The sequence below is a fragment of the Aphelocoma coerulescens genome, chromosome 7, assembly GCF_041296385.1.
Source record: "Aphelocoma coerulescens isolate FSJ_1873_10779 chromosome 7, UR_Acoe_1.0, whole genome shotgun sequence".
NCBI classification, from domain to species: Eukaryota; Metazoa; Chordata; class Aves; order Passeriformes; family Corvidae; genus Aphelocoma; species Aphelocoma coerulescens.
The window spans coordinates 2209920-2235311 of record NC_091021.1 but is presented as its reverse complement, the minus strand read 5'-3'; the positions used below and the strand labels follow the sequence as shown (position 1 = coordinate 2235311).

General features: G+C 48.7%; 1 protein-coding gene across 4 annotated transcripts in view; it reads left to right on the top strand.

Annotated features, from left to right (window-relative positions):
• The window catches only part of COL6A3 (collagen type VI alpha 3 chain), a 58597-nt gene extending 34970 nt beyond the window's left edge, over nt 1–23627 (top strand). For 3 of the 4 annotated variants that reach the window (XM_069021720.1, XM_069021719.1, XM_069021718.1), the window contains 32 exons: nt 468–560; nt 957–1010; nt 1940–2011; nt 2918–2944; nt 3066–3110; nt 3214–3267; nt 3431–3493; nt 3868–3933; nt 4631–4684; nt 5440–5475; nt 5993–6055; nt 6335–6397; nt 7088–7150; nt 7608–7670; nt 7857–7907; nt 8030–8065; nt 8163–8225; nt 8361–8423; nt 9060–9092; nt 9181–9217; nt 9326–9337; nt 9493–9986; nt 10576–10675; nt 11167–11865; nt 12954–13062; nt 13791–14065; nt 15383–15637; nt 17203–17277; nt 19233–19412; nt 19528–19581; nt 22434–22604; nt 22747–23627. In XM_069021720.1, coding sequence (XP_068877821.1) covers nt 468–560; nt 957–1010; nt 1940–2011; nt 2918–2944; nt 3066–3110; nt 3214–3267; nt 3431–3493; nt 3868–3933; nt 4631–4684; nt 5440–5475; nt 5993–6055; nt 6335–6397; nt 7088–7150; nt 7608–7670; nt 7857–7907; nt 8030–8065; nt 8163–8225; nt 8361–8423; nt 9060–9092; nt 9181–9217; nt 9326–9337; nt 9493–9986; nt 10576–10675; nt 11167–11865; nt 12954–13062; nt 13791–14065; nt 15383–15637; nt 17203–17277; nt 19233–19412; nt 19528–19581; nt 22434–22604; nt 22747–22787 — 3564 coding nt within the window. In that variant the 3' untranslated portion in view covers nt 22788–23627. The remainder of the gene's footprint in view (nt 1–467; nt 561–956; nt 1011–1939; nt 2012–2917; nt 2945–3065; nt 3111–3213; nt 3268–3430; nt 3494–3867; nt 3934–4630; nt 4685–5439; nt 5476–5992; nt 6056–6334; nt 6398–7087; nt 7151–7607; nt 7671–7856; nt 7908–8029; nt 8066–8162; nt 8226–8360; nt 8424–9059; nt 9093–9180; nt 9218–9325; nt 9338–9492; nt 9987–10575; nt 10676–11166; nt 11866–12953; nt 13063–13790; nt 14066–15382; nt 15638–17202; nt 17278–19232; nt 19413–19527; nt 19582–22433; nt 22605–22746) is intronic. The other variant, XM_069021721.1, reaches the window with a different exon arrangement.
• Nucleotides 23628–25392: the final 1765 nt, after the last annotated feature.

Below are 25392 nucleotides of genomic sequence, written 5' to 3'. Positions count from 1 at the left end.
AGTAATTCAGCCTAGGAAAATCCTTCCAAAATGTAAATGTGCAAAGCTGGCTGGAAACGTTTGCAGGCAGCAATGTACTTGGCAAAGAAAGTGATTTTTTTTTCTCGTCCTTCTGTTGGATGATGTAAAACCAAGCTGTGATTTCTCTGAGTCCATATCATTCTTTTTAACATTTTTTTTCCTCCTTTACCATGTGCTTGCACATCATTCTCAGCCTGCGGGTTGCTGGTGAGCTGCTCACTGCAGTGATTTTCTCATGGCCTGCTCCACAGCCTGCATTTGTTTCTTTAGACATGAGATTTCTCTCTTCAGTGACAGGCACTGCTCTGGGGACTGATGTCCTATTAATGCACTCTACGAATTCTGCCCCACGTAGTTTCTGTTTCAACCCTTCCCTCTGATGTCCAAAACCAGGTGCTGGGACTCTGGCAGCTTTCTAACACTTTTGTTTCCCATTTTTCCTGCAGGACAACATTGCAGAGAGGACGTGCTGCAAGGTGCCCTGCAAGTGCTCAGGACAGAGAGGGGACAGAGGTGTGCCAGGCCCTATAGGACCAAAGGTAGGTCACTTCAACTGCAGATGAAGGGTCCCTGCACATGGGAACCTGGTGGTGACATGCAGGTCGAGCAGCTGCAGTGGGTGATGTTAATGGGGAGATCATCTCCACTTACTCCCCCCATTTGAAAACTGACCCTGGGACATGCAGAGCAATTCAGGGCTGCTCTTTTTCCCTTTCCCCACAGCCTCAGCACTGCAAAACATCCAAGAGGGGAGGGATAAGTGGCTGGAAGGACAGGGGTGAAGCATCCTGGGAAACAATTTAGGGACATCAAAAGGAGATTGTATCTCATTAACATGGATGACCAAGCAGCTGCTTTGTGCTTATCTAGGGAAACCTTGAATATCAGTCACAGAACTGTGAAGGAAATACACAATTTTCCTTGTTGTCTTCTAGGGTGTCACAGGAGATCTTGGCTACGGAGGCTACCCTGGTGATGAAGGAGGACCGGTGAGTGACTGCCCCTGTTCAAATGGGGACCTCACCATAGTGAAGTGTTTGGAGGCTTTTCCACTAAATGAAAAGCCTCTAAACTTTCTTCTGCTGGGAATGTGGATGTGGTTTAGAAGAGACAGTAGAACTCTGAGTTTCCCACGCCTGACAGGCTGAGTTGCTGGTCCCAGCTGCTCCTGAGAGAAAGTCAGTAAGGAGCTTCTTGAGAATTGGAGAAGGATGATGGGGGGAATAACTCCCATTATTTGACGTGACCCATGTCTGTGCTATTCCCCAAGGCAAATAAAATCCTCAGCTTCATCAAAGCTGCAGCCTATGCCAAAGTTATCCATACCACCTGCAGCTGAAAGATTTGAGTTAGTCCAAAAGTGAAACCAAGAGTGATGTTCCTATCCATCACACGGCAGACAATGTGAATCCCATGACTTCCCACTAACACTCTTCATCCAAACTCTGCGTGAATCCCACGTCAGCCCTGGAATAAACATCCCTCCATGCATCACTCCCAAGGGGTGAAGCTGAGGCCAAGGGGCTGATGGTGCTCATGGCTTTTCCAACAGCACAGGCAGGGGCCAAAGGCTGCTGTGAGACTGCATGCCAGGCAATGTTTTCCTGGGGCTTGAAGGTCAGGGTGGGATTAGACATCTGTGCAGAGCTCTGAGGGCTTCGTCTTGTCATTTTAATTTTGAAAGAGAAGATTCACAAAGCTCTTTCACAGCTGAGGGACTGGGAAAGATGTTTCTCTCTTGACGATGAATGCATGCAGTTGGTCTCTATATGAGAAAGGTTGTGGGCAAGAGAAGGTGGGGTGGCCAGGCAAAACCTGCTGCTCCTGTGCCTCCAAGCCACCTCCCGTGGCAGTTAGCCACAGGAATAGGCTTAGCAGGCAAACACTGATTGTTGTTTCTTTCCCCGCTATGCACCAGGGTGAGCGTGGACCACCGGGTATGAATGGGACGCAAGGTTTCCAGGGATGCCCCGGGCACAGAGGAACAAAGGTACGTGTGGAACAAGCCTGCACAGAGCAGACCCAGAGCCCAGTGGGTGGGAGTCCCCCAAAGGCAAGTCCTGCTGGTTTAGGAGGTCACACAACCTCTGCCACATGCCCTTGAGTGGTTGTGTCCACCTGGCCAAGCACCAGGGCTTTCAGAGGGTGTCGGGGCTTTAGTGTTGCTATGAAGAGCAAAAAGGCAGCCCAGAGACCCAGGCTCAATCCAAGGCTGATCTATCTTCTGCAGTCTGGCTCTGGGGAAAAGATTTGGGAAGAGATGGATATGCATTTCTTGGCACAGGGCCGGGACAGTGAGTGGGTGGAACTCTGCTGTTGGGGAAGAGGGAGACAAGTGAGCCATGGCTGCGGCTTTAAAGAGGAACCTTGAGCTAATGGGCCAGGACAGCAGCTGCACCCCAAGCCAGAAAAGGTGGTGAAACATATGATATTTATGGGAAATAGTGAAATTAAGGGGATGTTTCCTACCATTTGCTCTGACCACATGATTCTCTGGCAGGCAGAAGAGAAATGCATGAACCAAGCCCATTAGTTGCAGCTGAGATACTGAGTCTCGTTAAAAATCTGCTCAGCCTTGGATAAAGGCACTGGGACTGACTGGATTAACATAAAAATGGGTGCAGGGAGAAACAAAAGTCAGTGGAGAAAGAGTTGTGGCTAAGGAGTGAGATATTTTATTGGATCAGCTGAATTAACCCCCATGCCCCACATATTTTATCTTGGCACAAGTGTTGGGGAGGCAGCTGAAGACAAACACTGGGATAAGAGAAATTAGAGGAAGCTCTGCCCTGGTTGTGGCTCTGGGTCTGCCACCAAGCCCAGCCCTCCTTCTCCACTTCATCCCACAGCAGTGAGCTGGACAAAAGTGGAGTAACTCTCTTTTCTATCTCCTTAGGGTTCTCGGGGATTCCCAGGAGAGAAGGTATGGACGGGGCTATTCCCTCATGCCACAGCAGTGAGCATGACTCCGTGGCAGATCAATATTGCCCCCCCTATTCCCCCTTCCTCTCAGTGAGCATTTGCCCCTTGCCTCCCTTCCACAGGGTGAACTGGGAGAAATGGGTCTGGATGGCATTGATGGAGAAGAGGTCAGTAATTTTAATTGCTTTTCTCTTAATAACTCGCTTCAGTGAAGTATCTAAAAAGCACCCTGGAAGTGGCAAATATTCTAAAATACTTCTCTTTCTTTAGGGAGACAAGGGTTTGCCTGGCTCTTCTGGAGAGAAGGGATATTCAGGCAGGAGGGTAGGTTTTAATCTCTGTTACAGTGGAGCTAAATGATGGGGCAGAGGTGGATTTGAGCCGGGGGGGTGGAAAGCCATCATGCTCTCCTCAGGGCTGAGGGCTGGGCAGAGATGCTTTTGACAGACAAGGGCTGCTCTTCCTAACTCTCCATCTCTTCCCACAGGGAGATAAGGGAGTTAAGGGTGAACGAGGAGAACGAGGTGACCGTGGGCTCCGTGGAGATCCAGTAAGTACTGCTAAGGCATCTTCTTGATTTTCCACCCACTTTCCACTGATCCTGGGGTCATTACAGAGGGTGGCTCTGGCCTATTAAATGCTGCTTGACAGTGGCAGGTCCCATGACAGAGCAAGGACTTGGAGGTGACATGCAGGTACCATATCAACCACTGTTTCACCATGTTAAAATTCCCCTTCCTTGTCTTCTTCAGTATTATTTCTCAGTTGAAAAGCTGTGTCTGAAAACAGCAGCAACACTTCATCTAATTCAGTCAAAAGAGGAAAAAAAGAAAAGTTGGTTCTCAGCTCTAGCAGAGTACTTTATGAGATTTGATTTTCATGTCCCACTTACACAGATGTTTCTCATTGCTCCGTTGCTTTCAGGGAGATTCAGGAGCTGATAATACTCAACGGGGCTCCAGAGGACAAAAGGGTGAAATTGGACCAATGGTAACATTTCTTTGTTGTCTTGTGTTGTTTTTTGGTTTTTACAACAGAATGGGACAGAGAAAGGGAGAAAAAAGGATGCTGCCAAAAAGATACAAGTTTCCTAAACTCATTGTGCCTTGTCAGATGGAATATTTTTCTCCACTAGAAAATGTCGTTGGTTTGCAACCAAAACTTTCTCTGGGAAGATGTCACTTTAGAAGATGTTTTGTGTAAAAAGCACCTTAAAAAAAATGTTTATTATTATTTTACAATGCCTTTTGGCATATTGCCTCTGAAAATAACTTCGTACTTGGAAATTGCCTTCGTATGTTCTCACGGGTCATATACAAAAGCAGATAACTGATTAGATTATACCAAATCTGAACCTCCTGATTCACCTGAAACCTTGGCAAGAAAAAAAATAACAACCCCACACACTCCTGAGAAAATTTCAAAACCCATCTGTTTTCATATCAGCTCACAACAAAAAAGTGCATCCTAAACTGTCAGAAGGCATTTCCCAAAGATTAGGAATGTTGACTTGTGCTGGCTCAGAAACTTGATGGAAAGTCTCTGTGAGTTGTTAGAAGGATTTCCACCAAAGCAGAACTATGAATTTGTGTGAAAGCACGAAAAGAGCCATTTTTTGAGAACTGAATCTGTTTTCCCACTGCCTCCTCATCTCAGGGCTCTCACCTGAGTTTTGTTTTTCCCTCAGGGAGATCCAGGACCTGCAGGGCTGAAGGGCCAAGATGGTGGAGTCGGGAGGAAGGTGAGTTGCCAGACCTCCAGCCAGCAAGGCCCAAGCTTAGATTGACAGTAACTTTTCCCCTCCTTCCTTTTCATGTGTTTTTTTTTTTACAAACATCAGGAATTCAACCTCAAAACCCAACAAGCCACTCCAAAAAAAGAAAAAAATCTCAGAAGGAAAATGCTTCATGGTTCCTGACTTGTTGTAGAGACTTAAAAGTCCAATTTACTCCCAGGCAGATAACTCAGTGCTTGGATCAGTGGAGTTACACCTGATTCATATATAAGGCCAGGTTGGATGGTGCTTGGAACAACCTGGTCTAGTGGAAGGTGTCCTTGAAGGTGTCCTTGCCCATGGCAGGGGGTTGGAATTAGATGGTCTTGAAGGTTCCATCCAACCCAAACCAGTCTGTGATTCCACGATGTGCATCTGCATTTGGCTGCTGGTTTTGGAAAGGCAAAAACCAAACTGGAGTTGGGATGTCTGGATGTGTTCCCTGATGCATGGCCTTCCTATCCCAGGGATGGTGACATACTCCTGGCATACATGAGAGAGCAGCTCACCTACATGGGGGATGTGAGGAGGAAGAACTCGTGCCTAAGTCTGATTTAAAAGAGCAGGCCATGTGGATTTCCCTCTCCCTTTCCCCCCAGTAGTTTAAACCATCCAAATGTAATTTTGGACTATGAGAAGGATTGATACATGGATCTAAAAGCAATAGGGAAAGGTGTGCTTACATGTCAGAGTAACAAGCCTCATTGTTCCTTTGTTTGCAGGGCATGGCAGGACGAAGAGGGCCCATAGGAGTTAAGGTAGGTGGTGATGGGACAACAGCTGAGGCTCCTGCCACACCACAGGCCAGGCAGCCTCAGCACCCAGAAAGATGTGCCAAGAGAAGGGACATGCAGGCTCTGCTTCTTCCTCTCTGCCTCCTCTCTCCTCCAAATTTCCCTCCTCCTCCTCAGGCTCATCTCCCTGTGTGCTTCTTGCTGGGCTCAGAGCAGAACCAACTATCCACATGCCTGCCTGTCTTCTACAGCATTTCCTGGTTGGATGTTTTATCCCCATGTGCTGCTGGAGCAGTGTAACAGGGCCAAAGCACGATGGTTGATGGCCATCAATTGCAGGAGGCAAATTGCCCCCACCGTTGCTGTGCCTGTTCTCTGCTTTCACTGTCTCTTGAAAAAAAACAAGGAAAAAACCCAACTGAAAATCTGTTCTTCCCTGCTCTTTGTGCAGCTGTGGATACCCTGATCTCTCCTTTGCCCTCCCACGGTGCTGACCATGTCCTTCCATGCTAACCTGCACTGTCCTGTTTTGTACTTCCAGGGCACCAAGGGCTCGCCTGGTCAAGCAGGGCCAGCTGGAGAACAAGGCATGCGAGGGCCACAGGTCAGTGAGTTCACAGCAGAGAAAAAGCTTTGCCTCATGGTGCTGTGGTGTTACTTCATCACAGCCACTTCCCCAAAGAGTGTCATCCTCAAGGACTGTCGGGATTTGGGTATTTTTGGATGTGCTGTGGGCTGGCTGTCCCACCTGCCACTGCATTCCCACCAGCCAAGGTGTGACGTGTTTGCAAAGCATCCCTCAGACCGCAGCATTTGCTTCCCCTTGGATCTTGGTGTGCTTCTGCCCATGTGTGCTGACAGCTTCTCTTTTCTCCCCACACAGGGTCCACCTGGCCAGGTCGGCACGCCAGGCATCAGAGGAGAGCAGGGTGTCCCTGGACCCAGGGTAATCCTTCTGCTGCTTCCCAGACATTGACCCAATTATACCGTTGTTGAACTAATAAGATTCCAATGTGTCTTCCCATTCCCCTCTCCTAGGGCTCCAACTCTGCTCCACTCTCTTTTAACACACTCTTCCAGCATGATTCTCCTCTCAACTTATGCTTAAGACTTTTTGATCAAGAGTTACAGAAGAGAAAGAGCTAAAAGCAACCACAGAGGGGTCAGGACTTCAGTGTTCGGCCCATTATTGCAATTTTAACTAAAGAGGATCCCTGAGTGACTGGTGGGGCACCTCTTGATGTTTCATCCTCTGAAGCCAGAGCATGACCATCTCACATGCCTGCTGGGGCCACCTCATGTATTTATTTCTCCCTCCTGCTGTGTTCCTCAGCCAGACCCATCAATATGAAGCCATATTGTATTTCCCCAACCCCAGCATGAGTTTCCCCCTCCTGCTTTCCTGTGGGTGTTCTCTTAGGGACAGTACAACTTGCTGCTGACATTTGCATTGAATTGAGCTGGACCTCCAGCTCTTCCCAAACATGAAGCAGACTTCTGAATTTCCTGAGGTGTTTTGAGAGACACCAGCCCTAGTAGTCAATACATGATTTCTATGGTTACCCAATTCCCTAGTTTCTGGCACCCAGGTTTTCTTGACACGTTGCCGACATGCCTCTCTGCATTTCCATTCCAGGCTGGGAGTGGACCTCCAGGACCTGCAGGAGAACGTGGCAGGATTGGTCCCCTGGGAAGGAAGGTATGTCTTCAGGAGCACTGGGCATCAGCAACTAAAGCTGCATTGAAAAGCTTCTGGATTTTGCATGGGCTTCAAGAAATACTTGAGATGAACCTCTTGGACTTGCACAGTGTGGAGAGAAGCAACTCTCTGTGCTCTGGTTGTCTAATTAGGCTCCCATTTCAGTGGGCAGAAAGGCAAAAGTAACTGAGCAACTGAGATTCCCAAGCAACTTTCCTGGGCAGATTCTCAGAAAATGCCCACGTGGGAAGGTTTTATCTTTCCTGAAATCACCGAAGGTCTCACTAAAGATCATGCACTTGGCAGCATTTCAGGCAGTGTAGGTCCAGTCATGCCTTTCAGCCACAAGGAGGGCTGCAGACTGCTCTGTGCAAAGAAACCAGTGCTGATGGGGTGGGGAATGCTCAGAGTTGCCTGGAGTTTCAGCACATGCTTTAACAGATGCTCCTCTTTTTAGGGTGAGCCTGGAAACCCTGGACTCAAAGGGCCGAATGGACAGCCAGGCCCACGAGGAGAGATGGTGAGTGTGGCCAAGCCCTCACACCTCTATGGACACTTAAGGAACTTTAAGGAACATTTTAGAGTTTCACAAAGGCCTGTGGCTTCAGTGGGTTCTTTCTATTGATGCTGCTGGACCTGTGGGGTTTAAGTTGTTTACATATGACATATAATTTACAAATTAATGACTTTGGCTTTCTAATTTTAGGGTGATGATGGACGAGATGGAATTGGTGGCCCGGGTCCTAAAGGCAGGAAGGTAGGTGTATGCTCATCATTCCCACCTCCTTAACAAGGACAAGGAAGCAGCCAAGATCTCCAGTGCAGAGGGATAAGGGCATTTTCTAGAACATATTCAAATTAACCTTTCTCTTGTTTCAGGGAGAACGCGGCTTCATAGGTTATGCAGGGCCAAAGGTAGGTGCAGCCCATGAGCTGTGCATTCATTTTTCCAAGCAATTTTCCACAGGCCTGTGCAGGTTTAGAGCTGCTGTTTGTGGTTTTCCCCTTCTAGGGTGGACCTGGTGACCGTGGTGTCGCTGGAGGCCCCGGCCCCAAAGGAAACAGAGGTCGCAGAGTAAGTTGGACCATGGCACAATTTTTCCTTTCTGCATGAATGCCCTGGAGGATGGACATATTTTTTCCTCCAAGTGCTCCTGGGAGTCCTCCCACAGATGTTCATGGAGAGGACTTCTCTGTTCTCTCTTTCTAGGGAAACGCAGGACAACCTGGGATACCTGGTCAGAAAGGAGAGATTGGATATCCTGGGCCATCTGTAAGTGTTCATTGCACTGCTGATTGGCTTCGTGTAGTGGTCCCTATGGGTGCAAGGGGTTGAAAAATAAGCCCGTCACTGTCTGCTGCTGATTTCAAGTGGGGGAAATTCCTCTTTATTTGTCTTGGATGTGTCTCTATAAATTTCTAAGTAGCTGTTTATCACTGACAAATATTTACTCTTCCTCAAACAGAAGGAAAAAGCCAAGAGACATGCTCTTACCAGGCATTAGGGTTTCCCCCATTGCAATACGGCCCTTAAAATTCCTTCTAGGAGATCCCCAGCTCTTTATCATTTACCATCCCATACAGGATATGGTCCATGACCAAATCTGGCTGGTATAAGGCATCCTAGCTCTTCATGTGAACCTGGAGCATTGTAACTTATAGAATGGTCTGGGTTGGAAGGGACCTTAAAGACCATCTAGTTCCAACCCCCCTTTTGGGTTTGGCCTCAGCTAGGTTTACTCCTCACACAGAAAAGCCCTTCCCCCTGTTGCTGGAAACACAGCTGAGAACAGACAGGCTTTCGCTTGGCTCTTGGCATGACCCATGGTTCAGTAGTTATTCCGACAGTGTTCGTGGGACACCCTGGAGATACACATTGCACTCAAGTTCTCTTCATTCTTTGAAACAGGGCCTTAAAGGCGAGAAAGGAGAATCCAGAGATGTAAGTGTGGCATAATTTCTTTCTTGTTTTGAAACACCCTCGAGTTGGCTGTGTGACACATCTCTTTCCCCCCCTTTATTTCCTAAAGCAATGTGCGCTGGTGCGGAACATCAAAGACAAATGCCGTGAGTACCTCAGTGCTTTGCTAAGTGCCTCCCTCTACCCTTATTTGCCCATCATGTTACAAGAATGGCACTGACCAAGCTGGTTTTTTCTCTCCATCTTTTCCACAGCTTGCTGCTATGGTAAGTCTCATTGAGTCCCTTAAACCCCAGGGTGGCTGCGTATCACGATTGTCGCTCTCCCCACATATGAACGATTCACCCTGGCTGAGGACGTTGTCCTTGAATCCTGAGAGCTGTTTAAGGCATGACTTATTTCCAGTGCACATTCCCAACAGGTCCCAAGGAGTGCCCTGTCTTCCCAACCGAGCTGGCCTTCGCTATTGACACCTCCTCGGGCGTCGTGAGGGACGTTTTCAACAGGATGAAGCAAACCGTGCTCAGAGTGGTCAACAACTTAACCATTGCCGAGAGCAACTGTCCCCGGGGGGCACGGGTGGCTCTGGTCACCTACAACAACGAGGTCACCACCGAGATCCGCTTTGCTGATGCCAGGAAGAAATCCAGCCTCCTCCAGCAGATCCAAAACTTTCAGGCAACCCTTACCACGAAGCCACGCAGCCTAGAAACGGCCATGTCCTTCGTGGCCAGGAATACCTTCAAGCGTGCCCGCAGTGGCTTCCTGATGAGGAAGGTGGCTGTCTTCTTCAGCAACGGGGACACGAGAGCATCCCCACAGCTCAATGATGCCGTGCTGAAGCTCTATGATGCCGGGGTCGTGCCCGTGTTCCTCACCAGCAGGCAGGATGCGGTTCTTGCCAGAGCTCTGGAGGTTGGGGCCCTTCACCCTTTCTCTATTTTCTGCTCATGACCTTGGTCTGGTTTGATGGTGTTGGATGCTACAGGCAATGCTTGGCTTCCACAGGCCTCTCAAGTGTGGAACAGAGCATTGCTGGCCAAACTCATCCATCCATTAGGAGAAAAACCCTAATTCCATAATCACCACGGCACAGGCTGGGAAATGCTAGTGAGACTCTCATGAGTCACTCTTTTCCCAGGCCATGGCTCCAGGGTGCCAGGTGTGGGTTGAAACAGCAGGAAGAGTGACAGAAAGGCAAAGGGTGGGAAGGTGGGAGTAAATTAGCTTTGATGGGAGAGGGAGAGTGGACAGGCAGAGATTGAAAGCCACGAAAAAGCCCCAGAGGAACTCACTGAGCACTGGTTCAAGCAGTCCCTCTTCTTGGAGTTTATGACTCTAAACTGACATCGGGGACATGAGGCTCCTCCAAAAAGGATCCACCGAGAGCATTGCACTGAGCAGAGAATCCCTCAGAGTTGTGGATTGCCCTCCCCTCCTTTGAGCTGAGAATAACAGAAGGCAGTATTACTGACTCTGTGTTTTTCTGTTTCCTTCTCACCAGATCAACAACACAGTGGTTGGTCATGCCATTGTTCTTCCAACCAGCGGCAGTCAGCTGAATGAAACCATTCAGAGGCTCTTGACTTGTCACATTTGTTTGGGTAAAGCATCCAATTTCTCCTCTAGACAGTTCCAAATCCTTCCGGTCATGCAGCAGTCAGTCATAGGAAGGGAAACCCAGTTGGGAGTCGGCCCTTTTGTTGATGAATACAAGGCATTCTCGGGTTGAGCAGAAAACACTGGCATTGTGAACGAGGCTCGCTGGGCGTTCTCTACTTTGTAAAGAGAAGCTCCTTTTTTGTCTGGTTGCCACTTTCACAGCCCAAATACTGATAGTTAAGTGCTCTAAAAGATGGCCTTCTGCCACTTATGACAGAGTGCTTCAGGGATCCCCTTGGACAAAGGAGCAGACAAAAAAATACTGAACACATAACTGAATGTGTTGTGGGATTAAATGACTTTGGCATCAAGCAATGGACCAGTGAATGTGCAGGCCTTGATGGTATTTCATGTGATGCAAGAGATGTTTACAGTGATGAGGGAGGGTTGTGTTCAGGTCCTGCAGGTGAAACCCACTGTATTTCTTTCCCAGATGTTTGTGACCCCCATCCCAGCTGCACTATAGGTGGCCAGAGACCTGCGTTCAGAGACAGAAGGGCAGCCCCCACAGATGTGGACACGGACATAGCCTTTATCCTGGACAGCTCTGAGTCCACCACCCCTCTGCAGTTCAGTGAGATGAGGAAGTACATTTCCCACCTCGTAACTAACCTGGAAATCAGCTCGGAGCCAAAAGTATCCCAGCACCATGCCAGAGTGGCCGTTCTCCAGCAAGCACCTTACGAACACGAAACCAACTCAAGCTTCCCACCAGTAAAAACTGAGTTCTCACTAACTGATTACGCATCCAAAGAGAAGATCATTAATTACCTCCACAACCAAATGACCCAGCTCCATGGCACGAGGGCTCTGGGAAGTGCAATTGAACACACAATCACTCATGTTTTTGAAAGTGCGCCAAACCCTCGGGACCTAAAAGTCATAGTTCTGATGATGACAGGAAAAGTGAACAAAAAAGAATTTGAGCACCTGCAGAGGGTTGTCATCAATGCAAAATGCAAAGGGTACTTCTTTGTTGTCTTGGGCATCGGCAGGAAGGTGAATGCTAAGAATATCTACAGCCTCGCCAGCGAGCCAAACGACGTGTTCTTCAAGCTGGTCGATAAACCAGGAGAGCTCCATGAAGAGCCCTTGCTGCGTTTTGGGACACTGCTGCCATCCTTTATCAGAAGTAAGTGTAACATCCTGCAGCCAAAGTGTCGTGGAAGGGGCAACACGTGGCCTCAGAGGGGTTAATCTGAAAGGCTTTGGGCAGCAGCACCCACTGAACTTATACTCTTTTTCTATGGTTTGTACTGTTTGGTGCAATTTGGGCTGCTCATATTTACCTGCCTGAGTATGTCTGGGTTTTGTTCACTTTGGTCTCCCATCCCATTCCATGTTGATCCACCAAGTAGAGTTTGCACTTCAGTGTGCTTTGCCTTGGTCTCCATGGGCTCACCTGTGGGTTCTGATCTCATCCTGCCTGGCTTGCCTCTCACATAGGTCCTGCTGAGGCCCTTTGCAGCCTGCTGGAGCTCCCTTGGAGCTCCTCGAACACCCAGAAAATCTTTCCTCCCAACTTCAGCATAAACAGCATGTCCAGCAGGCCCTTGGCTGGCTCAGGCTGAGATCTGCAGTTGCTGTATGCAAATTGAAGGGCCAGATGGACAGGATTGTTTGCTCAGGGATAAATAATGCTGCTGTGTTTGGGATGTGCTGACTGTGCCTCAAAAATTTACATCTCAGCTTAGCTAGAGACCCCAGGCTGGACCTCCAGCTTCCAGAGCTCCTAAACACACCCGTCCAGCAAGGATAAGAAGTGGACCTCTTCTAGGAAAGCTAGTTTTCAGCAAAAATTCCTGAAAATCAGATTAAGGGGCTGATATACCACAGATTCAGGAATGTCTTGCACTAAATAGGAAGCAAACATCTGGAAATAAATGTTTAGGTTATCTCAGTTTGCTTTTTCCATTTACCGCTTACAGCAGTCTTGGAAACTTCTAACTTGAAAAAAACCATTACCTGTGTGGTTGGAAGTACTGTGTTACAAGAAATGTGTTTATACCTTACAGACTCAGGCAAACAGCCCTCTTGTAGTAAAGGCCCTCATGTTTGTGAACTGGAATAACAAATCTCCCATCCCAGTAACCAAACAGTAGCAATAAGAGAAAAGGCAGTTGCTTTTTTTTTTTAATTAAAAAGAAATATATGTAATGTGTTGGTGGTGGGTATCGACCATCCTCAACTCCAGTGTTTAATGTCCCTCTCTGTCTCCAGGTGAATTTGCTTTCTACTTGTCTCCAGAGATAAGGAAACAGTGTGAGTGGTTCCAGAATGGTCAGCAAGCCCAGAGCCAGCACCCCGTGCTTACCGGGCAGAAAGCAGTGTGAGTAATGCTTTGGAAAGAAAAAGCAACTTCAATCCTGCATGCAAGCAGGATTATCTTTTCATTAATATAATTTTAATAATGTTTTAATTAATTTTACTGGTTCCCTCAGTGCTGTATCAAAAGAGCAACAGAGACACCTTATACAGAAGCTAAAGTATAATTGTTAATTTGGGATAAATGTCATATTTATATAGGTATAAAAATATGAAGGAGGTACATGCTGAGTTTGATCATGTAGGTCAAGATTTCCAGAAATTACTATTAATTTGGGGCTTTCTACTCAAAACATTATTTTCAGAGGCTGGGCTGCCCTGGATTATCTGTCATCCATGACAGAATCCATACGAATATTTTCTGAAGAGAAGTAAAAGCTTGTGTCACCAAGACTCACTGGTGGCCCAGAGCTGTCATGGTTTTAGAAGGCCAAGCCCCTTGAAGTCAGGCATGCTGCAGATCTCTCTGTTGAATTCACTCTTATCACAGAATCACAGAACACTTTGGGTTGGAAAGAACTTTAAAGCCCAACTTGTTCCGACCCCCTGCCTGGGCAGGGACAACTTCCACTAGACACAGGGTTGCTCCAAGCACTTTTCACTGCTTGGATTTAAGCACTTTTCACTCTTCACTGTGGGCAAATCTAAAGCTGGCAAAGACTCTTGACCCCAGGTGGGTTCTTGCCAATGGTTTCTACATCAGCTCCTTTCTGCTTCCAAAATTCTGCTCAGGTTCGTGGCTCCCAACGCCACCATCACCCAGACCTTCACTGCCAGCACCACGGTCAGCGCAACCATCAAGCCAGTGGCGAGTGCCCATGCCAGAACCACTCCTGCCAGCACCACAACCCAGGCCAGAGCCACTGAGACCACCTCGGCCAGCTCCGTGGTCCAGGCGAATGCCACTGCCCAGGGAGCAGCCGGTGCCACTGCCCACGCCAAAGCCAGTGGCCGGGCCGCCACCAATGCCACAGCCACCGCGGCCGGTGGCAGGAGGAGACACAGCGGTACGTGAACAGCTCTCCCCATGTGGGCAGTGCCCCCTTCTAGGCTGAACCACAGCAGATTGTGGCTCTTCTTGCCCCCTGAGAGGATTATTCCTGTAGGAAATGTCACCCAAAGGCCAAATTTCAGTTTTAGGTGTAAACCTGGAAATCTGTGCTGGGGAGTTGTCAATTTGTGTTAAGAATTTTGTGCAAAAATGGGTGAGGGACAGGCGGCCCCTAGGCAAAACACAAGCAGGAACAATCCATCCAGCTACAGAGAACTTCTCTTTCTAGTGTGGTTCATTTGTTTCCATTATTTCCTCATAGCATCACCCCTTGGCCAAGTTTTGCTATTTATGGTGATTCATATAATGGCATTGTTTGAACTCTCAGCTAATAGGAATAGTTGGTTCACCAATGGATCAGTGTGGAAACTTATTTGGGAATGCCAAGCCTCTTTCATGTGAGCACAGTTCATACAAAGGAGGTTTCCCAGGTATTTTTGCAAGGGGGTGCAGGCAGATCTGCACTAGCTGAGCAAGGATCAAAGAATGTGTCCAAGCACAGGGATGCTCATCCAGTGACTGATGGCAAGTCCCTGCATAAATAATAAGTAAAAAGCAATAAATAAAAGCAATCAGCTTTTGCCAGGCTAATGCTTTCATCAGCTTGAGTGGAATAAACTTTTCTGGATGTTTCTTGCTCCACCAGTGCTTTAAGCAGTGTTTATAAAGGTCTCATCCAGTACTCTGCCAGAGCAGGAAAACCTTTCCATAATAACTTCTTTGACCTGTTAAGGTTATGTTAAGGTTATCATCCCCAGAAGTGCTCAAGACCAGGTTGGATGGTGCTTGGAACAACCTGGTCTAGTGGAAGGTGTCCCTGCCCATGGCAGGGGGTTGGAACGAGATGGTCTTTAAGGTCCCTTCCAACCCAAACCAGTCTGTGATTTTATGTTCACTCTTAAGCAGGCTTGGCTTGAAGGTCTTCAGCAGCTCAGTGAATCCGCTGCACCCTAGAGAAGGATCTGACTGGGCACATTTACAGCTGTTGGGAAAGTGCTGGGAATTTCAAGCTGTGAGAATCTTGTTAAAAAAAAAAAAAAAGGCTTTGATTTGCTAGATTGCAACAGATTATTAAATATAAATAAACCACTTGGTGAAATCATCTGGTCTATGGAAAACAAAGCCTCCCCTGCAGTGGCATCTGAGACAGCCAAGTCCCAACTTGGCTTGCACTTGCCACGGAAAGAAGATTCTGCATCACTGAGGCAGTTTTCCCTTGAGATCTTTCCCTCTTCATTCACTGCTTGGTGTCCCTTCTGATTCTGCCCTGCAGCAAAGACCCACGACATCCAGATCACAGATGTCACCGAGAGCAGTGCCAGGCTGCGCTGGGCCAGCCCCGAGCCGCACAACACCTTTGATGTCACTGTCACCTTGGCCCACGACCACTCCCTTGTGCAGAGGCAAAACCTGACTGGCACCGAACACGTCATCCAAGGGCTCAGGAGCGGGCAAAAATACATCGTCGTCATCACTGGCTACCAGAAATCCCAGCCCAAAGTAACATACACAGGGTCATTCAGCACGAGTAAGTGACTCTTGAAAGCCTTTGGACATCCATTTTTTTCATTAAGCAGACACAAAAAGTGGGAAGGACAAGAAAAGGGATCAGGAATCAGTTGGTACCAACAATCCCAGCCCTGGCTGTGCTCAGTTGTGTCACTTCATGTCTGCCACCCCCTGGATCAGCAGACGTGGCAGATGTGTTTCTTTGAAAAATGGGAGTTGCACTTCAGTGGAGTTAAATCCACAAAGATTATGGGATAATTAAGGGCAATCCCAGAGTGGGGTTTGTTACATGCTGCAGGTTTTGTACATTGATGCAAAAGGTCTTGGTGGGGGTCTAGCCTGCACTACTGCAATTATTAATGAGTCAAACTGGTAAACTCAGTCCAGCCCAATTTCAAAATAAGCAAGGAAAGCTTCTTCTCTGATCGCCATTTCCATAGCTACTGATCTGCTTCCCATACTATCCAGAAAAAAACGCAAAGAAGAGATGAAACAGAGGCCTTAGTCCCTTGGGCATCCAAGCTCCATGTGTGCAGATCCAGTGTGAGCCTCCCCAAACCCTCTGGCATGGCCAAAAGTTGCTGTCTAAGCCAATTTTTTGAAATACAGTTGGCACAGAGGTGACTTGGCCTCGTGGTGTGAAGTTTGCGCTGGTCCTGCCAGTGCCGTGTCTGGCTTCCTCTGGCACGTCCAAGACAATTGAGAGAGCCTTTCCTCTGGCTTCAGTGGGTTTGGACCAATCTCTTACCTTCACAAGCAATAAACATGCCCACAAAAATGTTGAGAAAAGACATCAGTGGGTAGAAGTAATATTTGCATGGGCTAAATTGGAGCTCCCAATGCCCAGGGAAGCTGCTTTTCCCATAGAATAAATCTTGAATGGGAACAAACTGAGTAGGCAGTGGTGACAAGCTGAGACCTGGACACTGAGTAGGATTGTCCCCCTTATCCGCACCCAAACCGTACACTAAAGAAAAGCAAATCCAGCCTTTCCTGTGGCTGCAGCCCCCTCCTGCCCTCCAGCCCCATGGAATTTTTTCACCTGTGACAATCCTCACCGTAGCTCCTAGAAGGATGTGAGGTGGGATGGAAGGAGTGTGGTCTAAGAGAGCCCTTTAGGGAACAAGAGAGTATGGATTCATCATGGATTGGCTCCCCTGGGGGGTGCCATTTTTATTCTGCCATCTCTAAGGCCAGGAGATCAAAGCTAAACTGGCTCCAGAGAGGCCACACCCAGTTCCTGAGCCCCTGCCCTGTCAATGCTGTGGGGTGAGTGGGGGCATCCAAAGCACTCACATGGGGCCCTGAGGATGCTCCTCTGTGGTGACCCCCAAGGATGAGCCCAAGCAGAGCCACTGGCTGGAGATGGAAGGCGATCCTGTCCTGGAGCAGCCGGGCAGTTGGGGATTACTCATCCCGTCAGCTGCCTCCAATAAACATTTCTCAGATGTGTGTGCTCAGCTAAACAGATCCAGATGTGGCTCCTGCGCTGGAGCTGGGGCCAGGGGGTTTGTTTATGACTGCACTGAGGGTGCTGCTGCTGATGCCCTTCCCCTTGACTGACCCTCTGACTGTCCTCCACAGAGACCCCGGCGCAGCCCCAGGTGTCCCTGGCCAATATGATGCTCAACACCGAGCCACTGGAGGGGCCTGAGAGTGGTGAGTGCGGGCCATGGGGGGGAGTGCTGGGCCGGGGGCTCTCACAGTCCCACCAAGATCAAAGGATCTGCAAGTCCTTGCCTTTGCAAAGCCAACTGATCATGGCTTTGATGACATCCTTGGCCACATGGGTCTGAGCCCTGCATTGGGGTCTCTGCCCCATGAGGGATCCAGAACCCCCAAAGCTGCTCTGGTCTTCCTGGGAAACTCCAACCAGGTGCTGTTTCCGTGATAAGGATGGGAGATGAGCTGTGACCCAAGCACTGGCCACTCTTCAGGGACAAGCTGTGCCCCATGTCCTCCCAACATGCCCAGACGTAGGTGTGGATGCAGAACATCACCCGATGCTTCCTCATTCCCTCTCTCTGCATTTAGGGCAAATCCCAGGTCTTGGCTCCTTGGTTTAACACACAGCTCCCAACAAGTGCTTGGCCAGGCTGGATGGGGCTTGGAGCACCCTGTTCTAGTGGGAGGCCCTACTCTGTGGTTGACCCCATGTTAACGACCCATAATCACCGTAGCTGTTCATACATTTCATCGCTTTGGGTGACATCAAGCTCATCACATCGGTGCTGTCACACTCAGTGGTACCACCAGTGTCACAACCCCTCTTCCAAGGACCTGAAAGGGCTCTCGGCCTTCATCAAGCAGCACAGCCACAGCAGGCACACCAAAAATGGATCTGTCATCCAAAACTCATCCCTGGATCATCGTTCCCATGTTTTCCTTTAAACATTTTGCTTGCACTGTGGCTCATTTTCTTCACAAAGTGGTCTGAGAGCATGGGGAAATGCTGCTGCTCAGTGTGTTCAGCCAGGAGTTGTGGAGCTGCTGTTGAGCTCTGGCTGCTGGTGTTGAGTGGGATGAGCATGGATCTCATTCATGCCTGGCTGGTGGCACCACTGGAGCTTTTCGCAGCGGAGGGGCCAAGGGCTTGTGCTGGACTGACTCATTTCTCCTTCCTGCATGACCCATCATCCTTCCCTTCCCATGTGCTCCTGCTCATCTGGCCCCTCTCCCTGGCACTGACATCCCCTCAGAAGCCTTGTTCCCGCCAGGTGACAAGCACCCCATGGCTTTGTTTAACCCCTTGTTTAACTCCTTGTTTAACCCCTTGGCAGCAGCCCTTGGGAACCCAGGTGTGCAGGCTCCTCCTGCTCCAAGGAAAATGGATGTGCTGTGTGCTTGCTCTGCACTTCCACACAGACCTCTCCATCTCAGCTCCTCTTGATGACCCACTTGTGGCAAATGCCTCTACCTGAGGATTTATGGCAGCCAGCAATCTGGGGGGAGCATTCCTCAGGGATGCTAATCCAAAGGTTTTCAACAGGATAAAGACACTAAAGAGAGCAGGGGATTGGGGATGGGTTTAGCTGAGCCTCCTCTAGTTCATGGGAGAGACCCATGTGTAAATCTTCTGAGAGACCTTGGAGAAAAGCCCACATTCTGCCCTCCTTATATAGGTAAAATAGCATGGATGGCCCAGCATAGCTAATAAAAACCCAGGGATTTGGACCTAAATTATCCTTTTTGGGGCAGGAAAGGGACATAGGTTTAAATCTTCGTTTAGCCTTCACATACACCAGGTGCAACTTGCTTTTAGAGATAAATACACTTAAGGATTAGAAGTTACTGCCAAGACAAATAGCTTTGAAAATAGAGGGGAGGGGGATTTGTGTGAGGGCTCAGTCCTGAGTGCACCAGTGGGGAGCAAGGGTTCCCACTATGTTGCTCCAAGGATTTCGGGTTTGGATCTGTGACAAAACCAAGAGCAAGGAGAGGTAAGCTGGAGGCTGGGGAAGGTTTGCATCCAGCAAGACAAAACTTAAGAGAGGGAAATGCTACCAGTCCTGAACCAGGCCTTATTTTCCCTTTTTTTTTCTTTTCAATCTCTTTGCTTTTTCAGCTTTTAACCCTCTCAGAGTTACTTAACCTTTGCACCTTTTGCCATGCAGATTGGCCAGACCCTTGCTTGCTGGACTTTGACATGGGCATGCAGTGCAAGGACTATCAGATTGTGTGGTTCTTTGACTCCAAACACAAGTTCTGCAGCCAGGGTTGGTATGGTGGCTGTGGAGGTAATGCCAATAGATTTGAGACCGAAGCTGAGTGCAATAACAAATGCTTAAAGCCATGTAAGTACCCCATGAGGATTCACCCTTTCACATTTTATCCTATTGTCAAATGATGTTTGGATCAGAGAGAAAACACGGTTTAAAATCCAAACCCATGCGCTTTTTCCTCCTCCAGCAGCAGCTGAGAAAGCCATGCAGCAGCCACCCCTTGAGAAAAGATTATCATCAGGTAACCCCCCCACAACAAAAATTAATCATCACAAACCAAGCAAACCCATTCTTTCACCTTGACCATTTCACAGCATGCATCCAAGCCTGTCCAACCACAGATCAAAAGTAGTACAGACTCAGTTTTCACTTGCTCCTTCACACAACCACGCCCTTCCATCTGCTTTGCATGAGCAAGTCACTTTGCATGTGTGTTGTCCCACCAGGATGTGCTGTGTTGGCACAACCTGAGTGGCAAAACTCACTGGATTTCATCAGAGACTGGTGGTTGCTGAGCTGGAGCGTGGCACGGTCCCAAACCAGTTTGTGTTATCTCTGTGTCACCACAAAGTGCCACCACTCTGCTGAAATGCAGAGAATTCCCAACATTTCACTGCTTGCAACCAAAACACCTGATGGAATGTGGCTCCGTGGGGCTTGGGTATTGCATGGAGATGTTTTTCTTCATCACCAAAAAATAAAAGTCAAGGCTGAGGGAGGAGCCTGCAGGAAAATGGCAATGCCCTCCTCTCCTCAAGGAGTTTCTGAGGTTAAGGGGTTGTGTTTGCAAACCTCTTCAAGACCTGCAAAGGGTGAAGCAGCTTGAAATCACTTCTGTTGGTTCAGCAAGGGGTTGGGATGGGAACAGAGCCCAGAAAATCTTCCTTATCAGAGCAGCCTCCCCCTCCCAGAGGGGTTTCAGGGCCCTTCATGGAGCTGGGAGGGAAACCAAGGAGTGAAGACAGCTCTGGTACCTAAAGGGAGGGCTTCAGTCCTTGCAGAGTCATGACAGGGTCTGAAAAGGCAAATTACAGACCCTTCCACCCCATTTGACTTTCTTAGGTTTATTTTAGGATCCTTAGATCATGCTTGGGAATTTTATGTCACTGGCAGCCCTGCCTAGATGTGGAGGCAAGGAGGAGGTGGCCACCAGCAGCCACAGAGACGTCTGGGGTAGCAAAAGGGGATTTCAAGGTGCTTTGGGGATGCAAATGGGCATCATGGATCCTCTGGTCGTAGTTTGAGGACTTAGCAGCTGGAGGAAGCAGTGCAGGAACCTGTAGCTTCACTCCAGAGCAGTATTCCACCCTCAGAGAGCAGGGAACCCTCTCTGATGAGGTTTTCTCCGGAGGGCACGTGTTTCTGCTAGCCCTGTCCTACATGCTAGCCCCTTCTGATCATTGTCACATGCCTTGATGATATTTCCAGCAACTGTTGCTGAGGCTAAAGTGATATTTCATCAACTTGGCACTGCTCTGCCCTGTGCACAGAGCCAAGAAAAGCAGCCAAGGGGCCCTGGAGGGATGCTCATGTCCCTGCCCACCACTCTCTGCTTGCTTTATTCCCTTTTCATTTTCTGCAAAGCCAGAGCTTGACCCTCCATGGAAAACAGACACAGGACTTCAGTCAGCTCAGCTTTTAAGGTGCTGGGTGGTGGCTCAGGCTCTGGGTTCAGCCCATAGCAGGTGCAACATTGAGAAATTAGTTGAGCTCCCAAACCTTAAGGCACTTTGGGTGCAAAAACATGCACCAGACCCACTTCCCATTTGAAGCCTTTTAAATGCTGTGATCTCCTTTAATTATTGACTTTTTATATATATTTTTCATGTGTAGGTGTGGAACTTGAGGCGTGGTTTAGTGGCGAGCTTGGCAGTGCGGGGGTAGTGGTTGGGCTCAAGTGTCTTAGAGGGCTTTTCCAACTTTAATGATTCTATGGTTCTATTTTTTTATTGTTATTCATTTTTTGACCGTGACAAAAATAATTGTTAAGTGCAACTGAGGAGCCCAGGCACATTTTCTCCACGGGATGAATTAAAACCCCAGCTCTCCCCATCTTTTGAACCTGCCACAGCTTAAAACACATTTTAACTCCCTAGGTCTTGCTCTCCATAAATTCTTGGAAATTTTTGGATAAGCTTTTGTTTAATTTCAGACTGAAAGAGGGGAAAATTAGGTTATATTTGCAAAAGAAATTCTTCTGTTTTGATTAGTTTTTGGATTTGATTCCTGTGCAGGTTTGGGGTAGAGTCATTCCTGTGTTCACATCTGCTGGATTTCAGTGTTTTGGAAGGTGGGGAAGAAGGGACATGGACTTTGGAAAAAGAAAATCTGAATATAAAAAAGGCAAAGAGATTGCTTAAGGCATGGGGAACCTTTTGGTAGGAGCCCAAAAACAAAGCTGAACTGCAAGGTCAATACTGTTTTCTGACTCCCCCTTCTCTGTGCTGAGCAGAGGTGACACGAGCTCCTTCTGCACCCCCGTGTGAAGGGAAGTTTGTGACCTGATGGTAAATCAGTGGCGGATATCAAATACTTTTTAATTCTAGTTTTGTAAAGTTGTTTGGCATTTTAATTTTGCCACATCCAAGTGCTTTGTTGTTTTGTTCCCCACTCACCCAGCAAGGGATGAAAGATGCCCTGAGCAATGTGTGGTAGATCCAGGAGCACCTTCACATGGAAGATTTCTCTTGTCAGAGGAAGTCAGCCATTTTAGTAGGAAAATGATGGTGCCAATACTTCTTCCCTTGCAGCCCAGCCAGTCCTCTCTCAGTTCTGAGACCTGCCAACTCATTTCCTACAGATCCAAGGGATTTGCAGACAACCACTGCCATGCAACACTCCCCCTTCATCACTCCTGGGTGCATGGCAGCAACACAGAAGAGGACTTGTGCACCAGGGCTGGTGGCCTCCAGGGAAAGAGCATCTCTTTGCAAAGAAGGGGATGGGATTTAGGCACAGGAGATGTGCACACTCTGTGCTGTGGATGCCCTTTCTCAGCTTGCATTCCAGCCCTGCCCTGCGGATACACTCAGAAAAGGCTGTGCTTCACCCAGGAGTGCTACTGACCGCTGTTGCTCCTGGTTTTTTCCACAGTCATGGATATCTGCCGGCTGCAGAAGGACGAGGGCACCTGCAGGAACTTTGTGCTGAAGTGGTACTACGACCCCGAGACCAAGAGCTGCGCCCGCTTCTGGTACGGCGGCTGCGGCGGCAACGAGAACAGGTTCAACACGCAGAAAGAATGTGAAAAACTCTGCATCCCTGGTAAGAGGCACTCAGCCAAATCCCTGGCATTCCCACGCTGCAGCATGGGCTTGCACTCCTCAGCAAGCCCTGGCAATTACCTCATTTATCTTCCCTCAATATCCTGCATCTAAACCTTATTTGTTCCCTCTTTGTCCACCAGGTACCATCAACCCCGGCGTGGTGACAATGATAGGCACATAGAGCCAGGGGCTGGCCAACACTTACCTCTGAGACCTTTGCCACCTTGTCCCTATAGAAGCTAAGGGTATAGACGACCTTGCACTGTAATATTTCATGCTTTTAACTCCCAAGCAAACCCCGAGGAGAGGGTTTTGCTGCATGACCTATCAATATGGTGCTAAACTGTTTGTGGACTGAGTGCTACATGTGCCCGGGTTATATTGTATAGCTTCAACGTTGCCAAATATTTACCTAAGTGCAGATTGTTATTGTCTCTCAACATGTCTCTAAATTAGCCTTTTTTCCCCCCCAATTCTGGCAATCTGCCTATCTAAGGCACCACGAAAATGAGTAAAAAAAAAAAAAAAAAAAAAGAGTCATAATAATTTCACTGCAACTTGTTACCTGCTTGCTTTTATCTTTCTCATAACTGAGCATAACTTTACAGGGGAAGCCTTTGTGTAAGAGAGTGGCTGATTCTGACAAACAAGTGGTTCCATTTTCACTCTTCCTATTTTATTTTTATTTTATTTCCCCCTTTTGCTGGATTAGATCTCAGACTAGATCTTTGTATGCATTTGTACCACACGTGGCCAACCGAACTAGCAAGGAAAAGGAAGCAAAGTTTCCAAATGCAAATGCACTGCTGGGACCAAGGCCTCAGTTAACAAATCTTTAAATTGTGGTGTAGGGTGCCTCTGGCATTCTTCTGATGTTGTATGTTTTATAAAATACAAAGCAAAGCAATCTGGGGAGGGGGGAGCAGCGGGAGGGAGGGGGATTTTATTTTTATTGTGGATTCCGTGTCCAGAAGTCTATACAAAGAACTTTTAAATAAAGTCTAATGGAGGTTTTGAGAAACTCGTGGGTTTGTCTTTGTTAAAGCCACCTGGGTATCAGTGGAGTCATTTTCCAGGGTCTGGAAAGCAATTATTGGGGGGGGGGGAATCCCACTGTGCCTCAAAGAGAGGATAGATGTAGTATGGGTATTTAGGAGGACAGAGTTGAGAGGCTGCTGGCAACCTGGAGATTTCCAGCTTGGAAAAAGGTGGAGACAGAGACATCTTGGTTGTGAAATCTCCATCCTGAAGGAATTTAAACTCAGCTGGACATGGCATGGATCAACTTGGCCTCAGCCAGCCCTGGGTGTCCCTTCCAACCTGTGTGAATCAATGACCTCATAAATATTTTCATCTGTCTCCTTCACTTTCCATAGCCATGATTTTTACCCTTCCTGTCCATCTCTGAGCTCACCCAAGGAAGCTAAAATTCCCAGAAACAACGCACATTTCCCTGCCCCTTCAAAAATCCCTGCTGAAAGCACAAAGCAGATGGAAGTGGCCAGGGCACAGTACAGCTCTGGGCTGTGGGGCTGATGTCCTCAACGTCCCTGGGCCTCTGTTGCTGTCCACAGGCAGGGCTTGATAACTCTTCCCATGGCCTGCTGAAGGTTCCTGGAAGGAAGAATGGAGCCTTGCAGGCACATGCCATGGAGAGGGCAGCTGGAGCACCAAAAGCAGGGGGAGGGCATTGACTTCTGGAGAACTGGGTTGCGTTGGTTAAATCTTGGAAAGGAGACCCTTGCAGTTCAGGGCTTATCTCCAGGTGCTCTTCCATGGGTCAGGGTGGGACTGGCACGACGAGAAGACAACCTGGTGCTGTCCTGCTGCTTTCTGAAGCCCTTCAGGTGCATCTCCAGGGGTCACAACAGGAGATGTTGCATGTGTGCTGGACACACAACAACGATGCCTTTGGAAGCAGCTCCCAGGAGGAGGACTTGCCCTCCAAAACACCACTTGCAAGACCAAATGAAGCCCGTCTGACACCTCAGGCTCCCTGCTCAGTGCTGCACATGATCCACAGGGTTCCAAGGGCCTCACCCTGACTTGTCCAGGCCGCAAGAAGAGCTCGCAGGGCTGCTCTGGGCTTTGTCCTCATGGGGATTTACAGTCCAGGCATCCCATTCTTGGCACAAGGAGCAGCCCAGATCCCAAAACTTCCCGTCAGCACCGAGCCACAGCGTGGGGACAGGGGACAGCTCGGCTGGGGATGAGCCAAGCTGTGGCAGCTGAGCTGGGGAAGCTGCGCTGTTTATTTGGCACCTTCCCCGAGCAGACCACAAGGGCTTCATTAAAAAAGACGGGAATGGGTAAATGTGATTTATTTATTTATTTATTTATTAATTCTTGTAACTGGCTCTTGCAGTGGCGCCGAGGGACACAGGAGCCTGCCCGGCACCTCGCCGTGCACCAGGCATGGCCAAGCCCCCCTGTTTTGCTCTCACGGGGTTTAAAAGCTGCACTTAGGTTAAAGTGATCCTTCCGTCCGTCCTCCCACCCCTCTGCCGCACGGGAAAGGTTTTCCCAATGCCTGCGCCGCCCCCGTTTCCCAGGAAAGCTGCTTTCCATGGCCCGTGCAGCCCTCCAGGATGCCAGGGCGCATCCCGGGGTTTCACCGCGCCGGGGGGAGAAGGAAGCTCGGGAAGGGGCCCCTCATCCCCTCCCATCCCCGGGGCGTTGCAGGCGCCTCCCGAGCCTTTTAAGGAAGCGCGTTACACCCCGGGCCCCCGGCCAGCGGCCACGAGGGGCTGCACATGGAAGTCATCTGCAGCTGGGAGCACATCTGC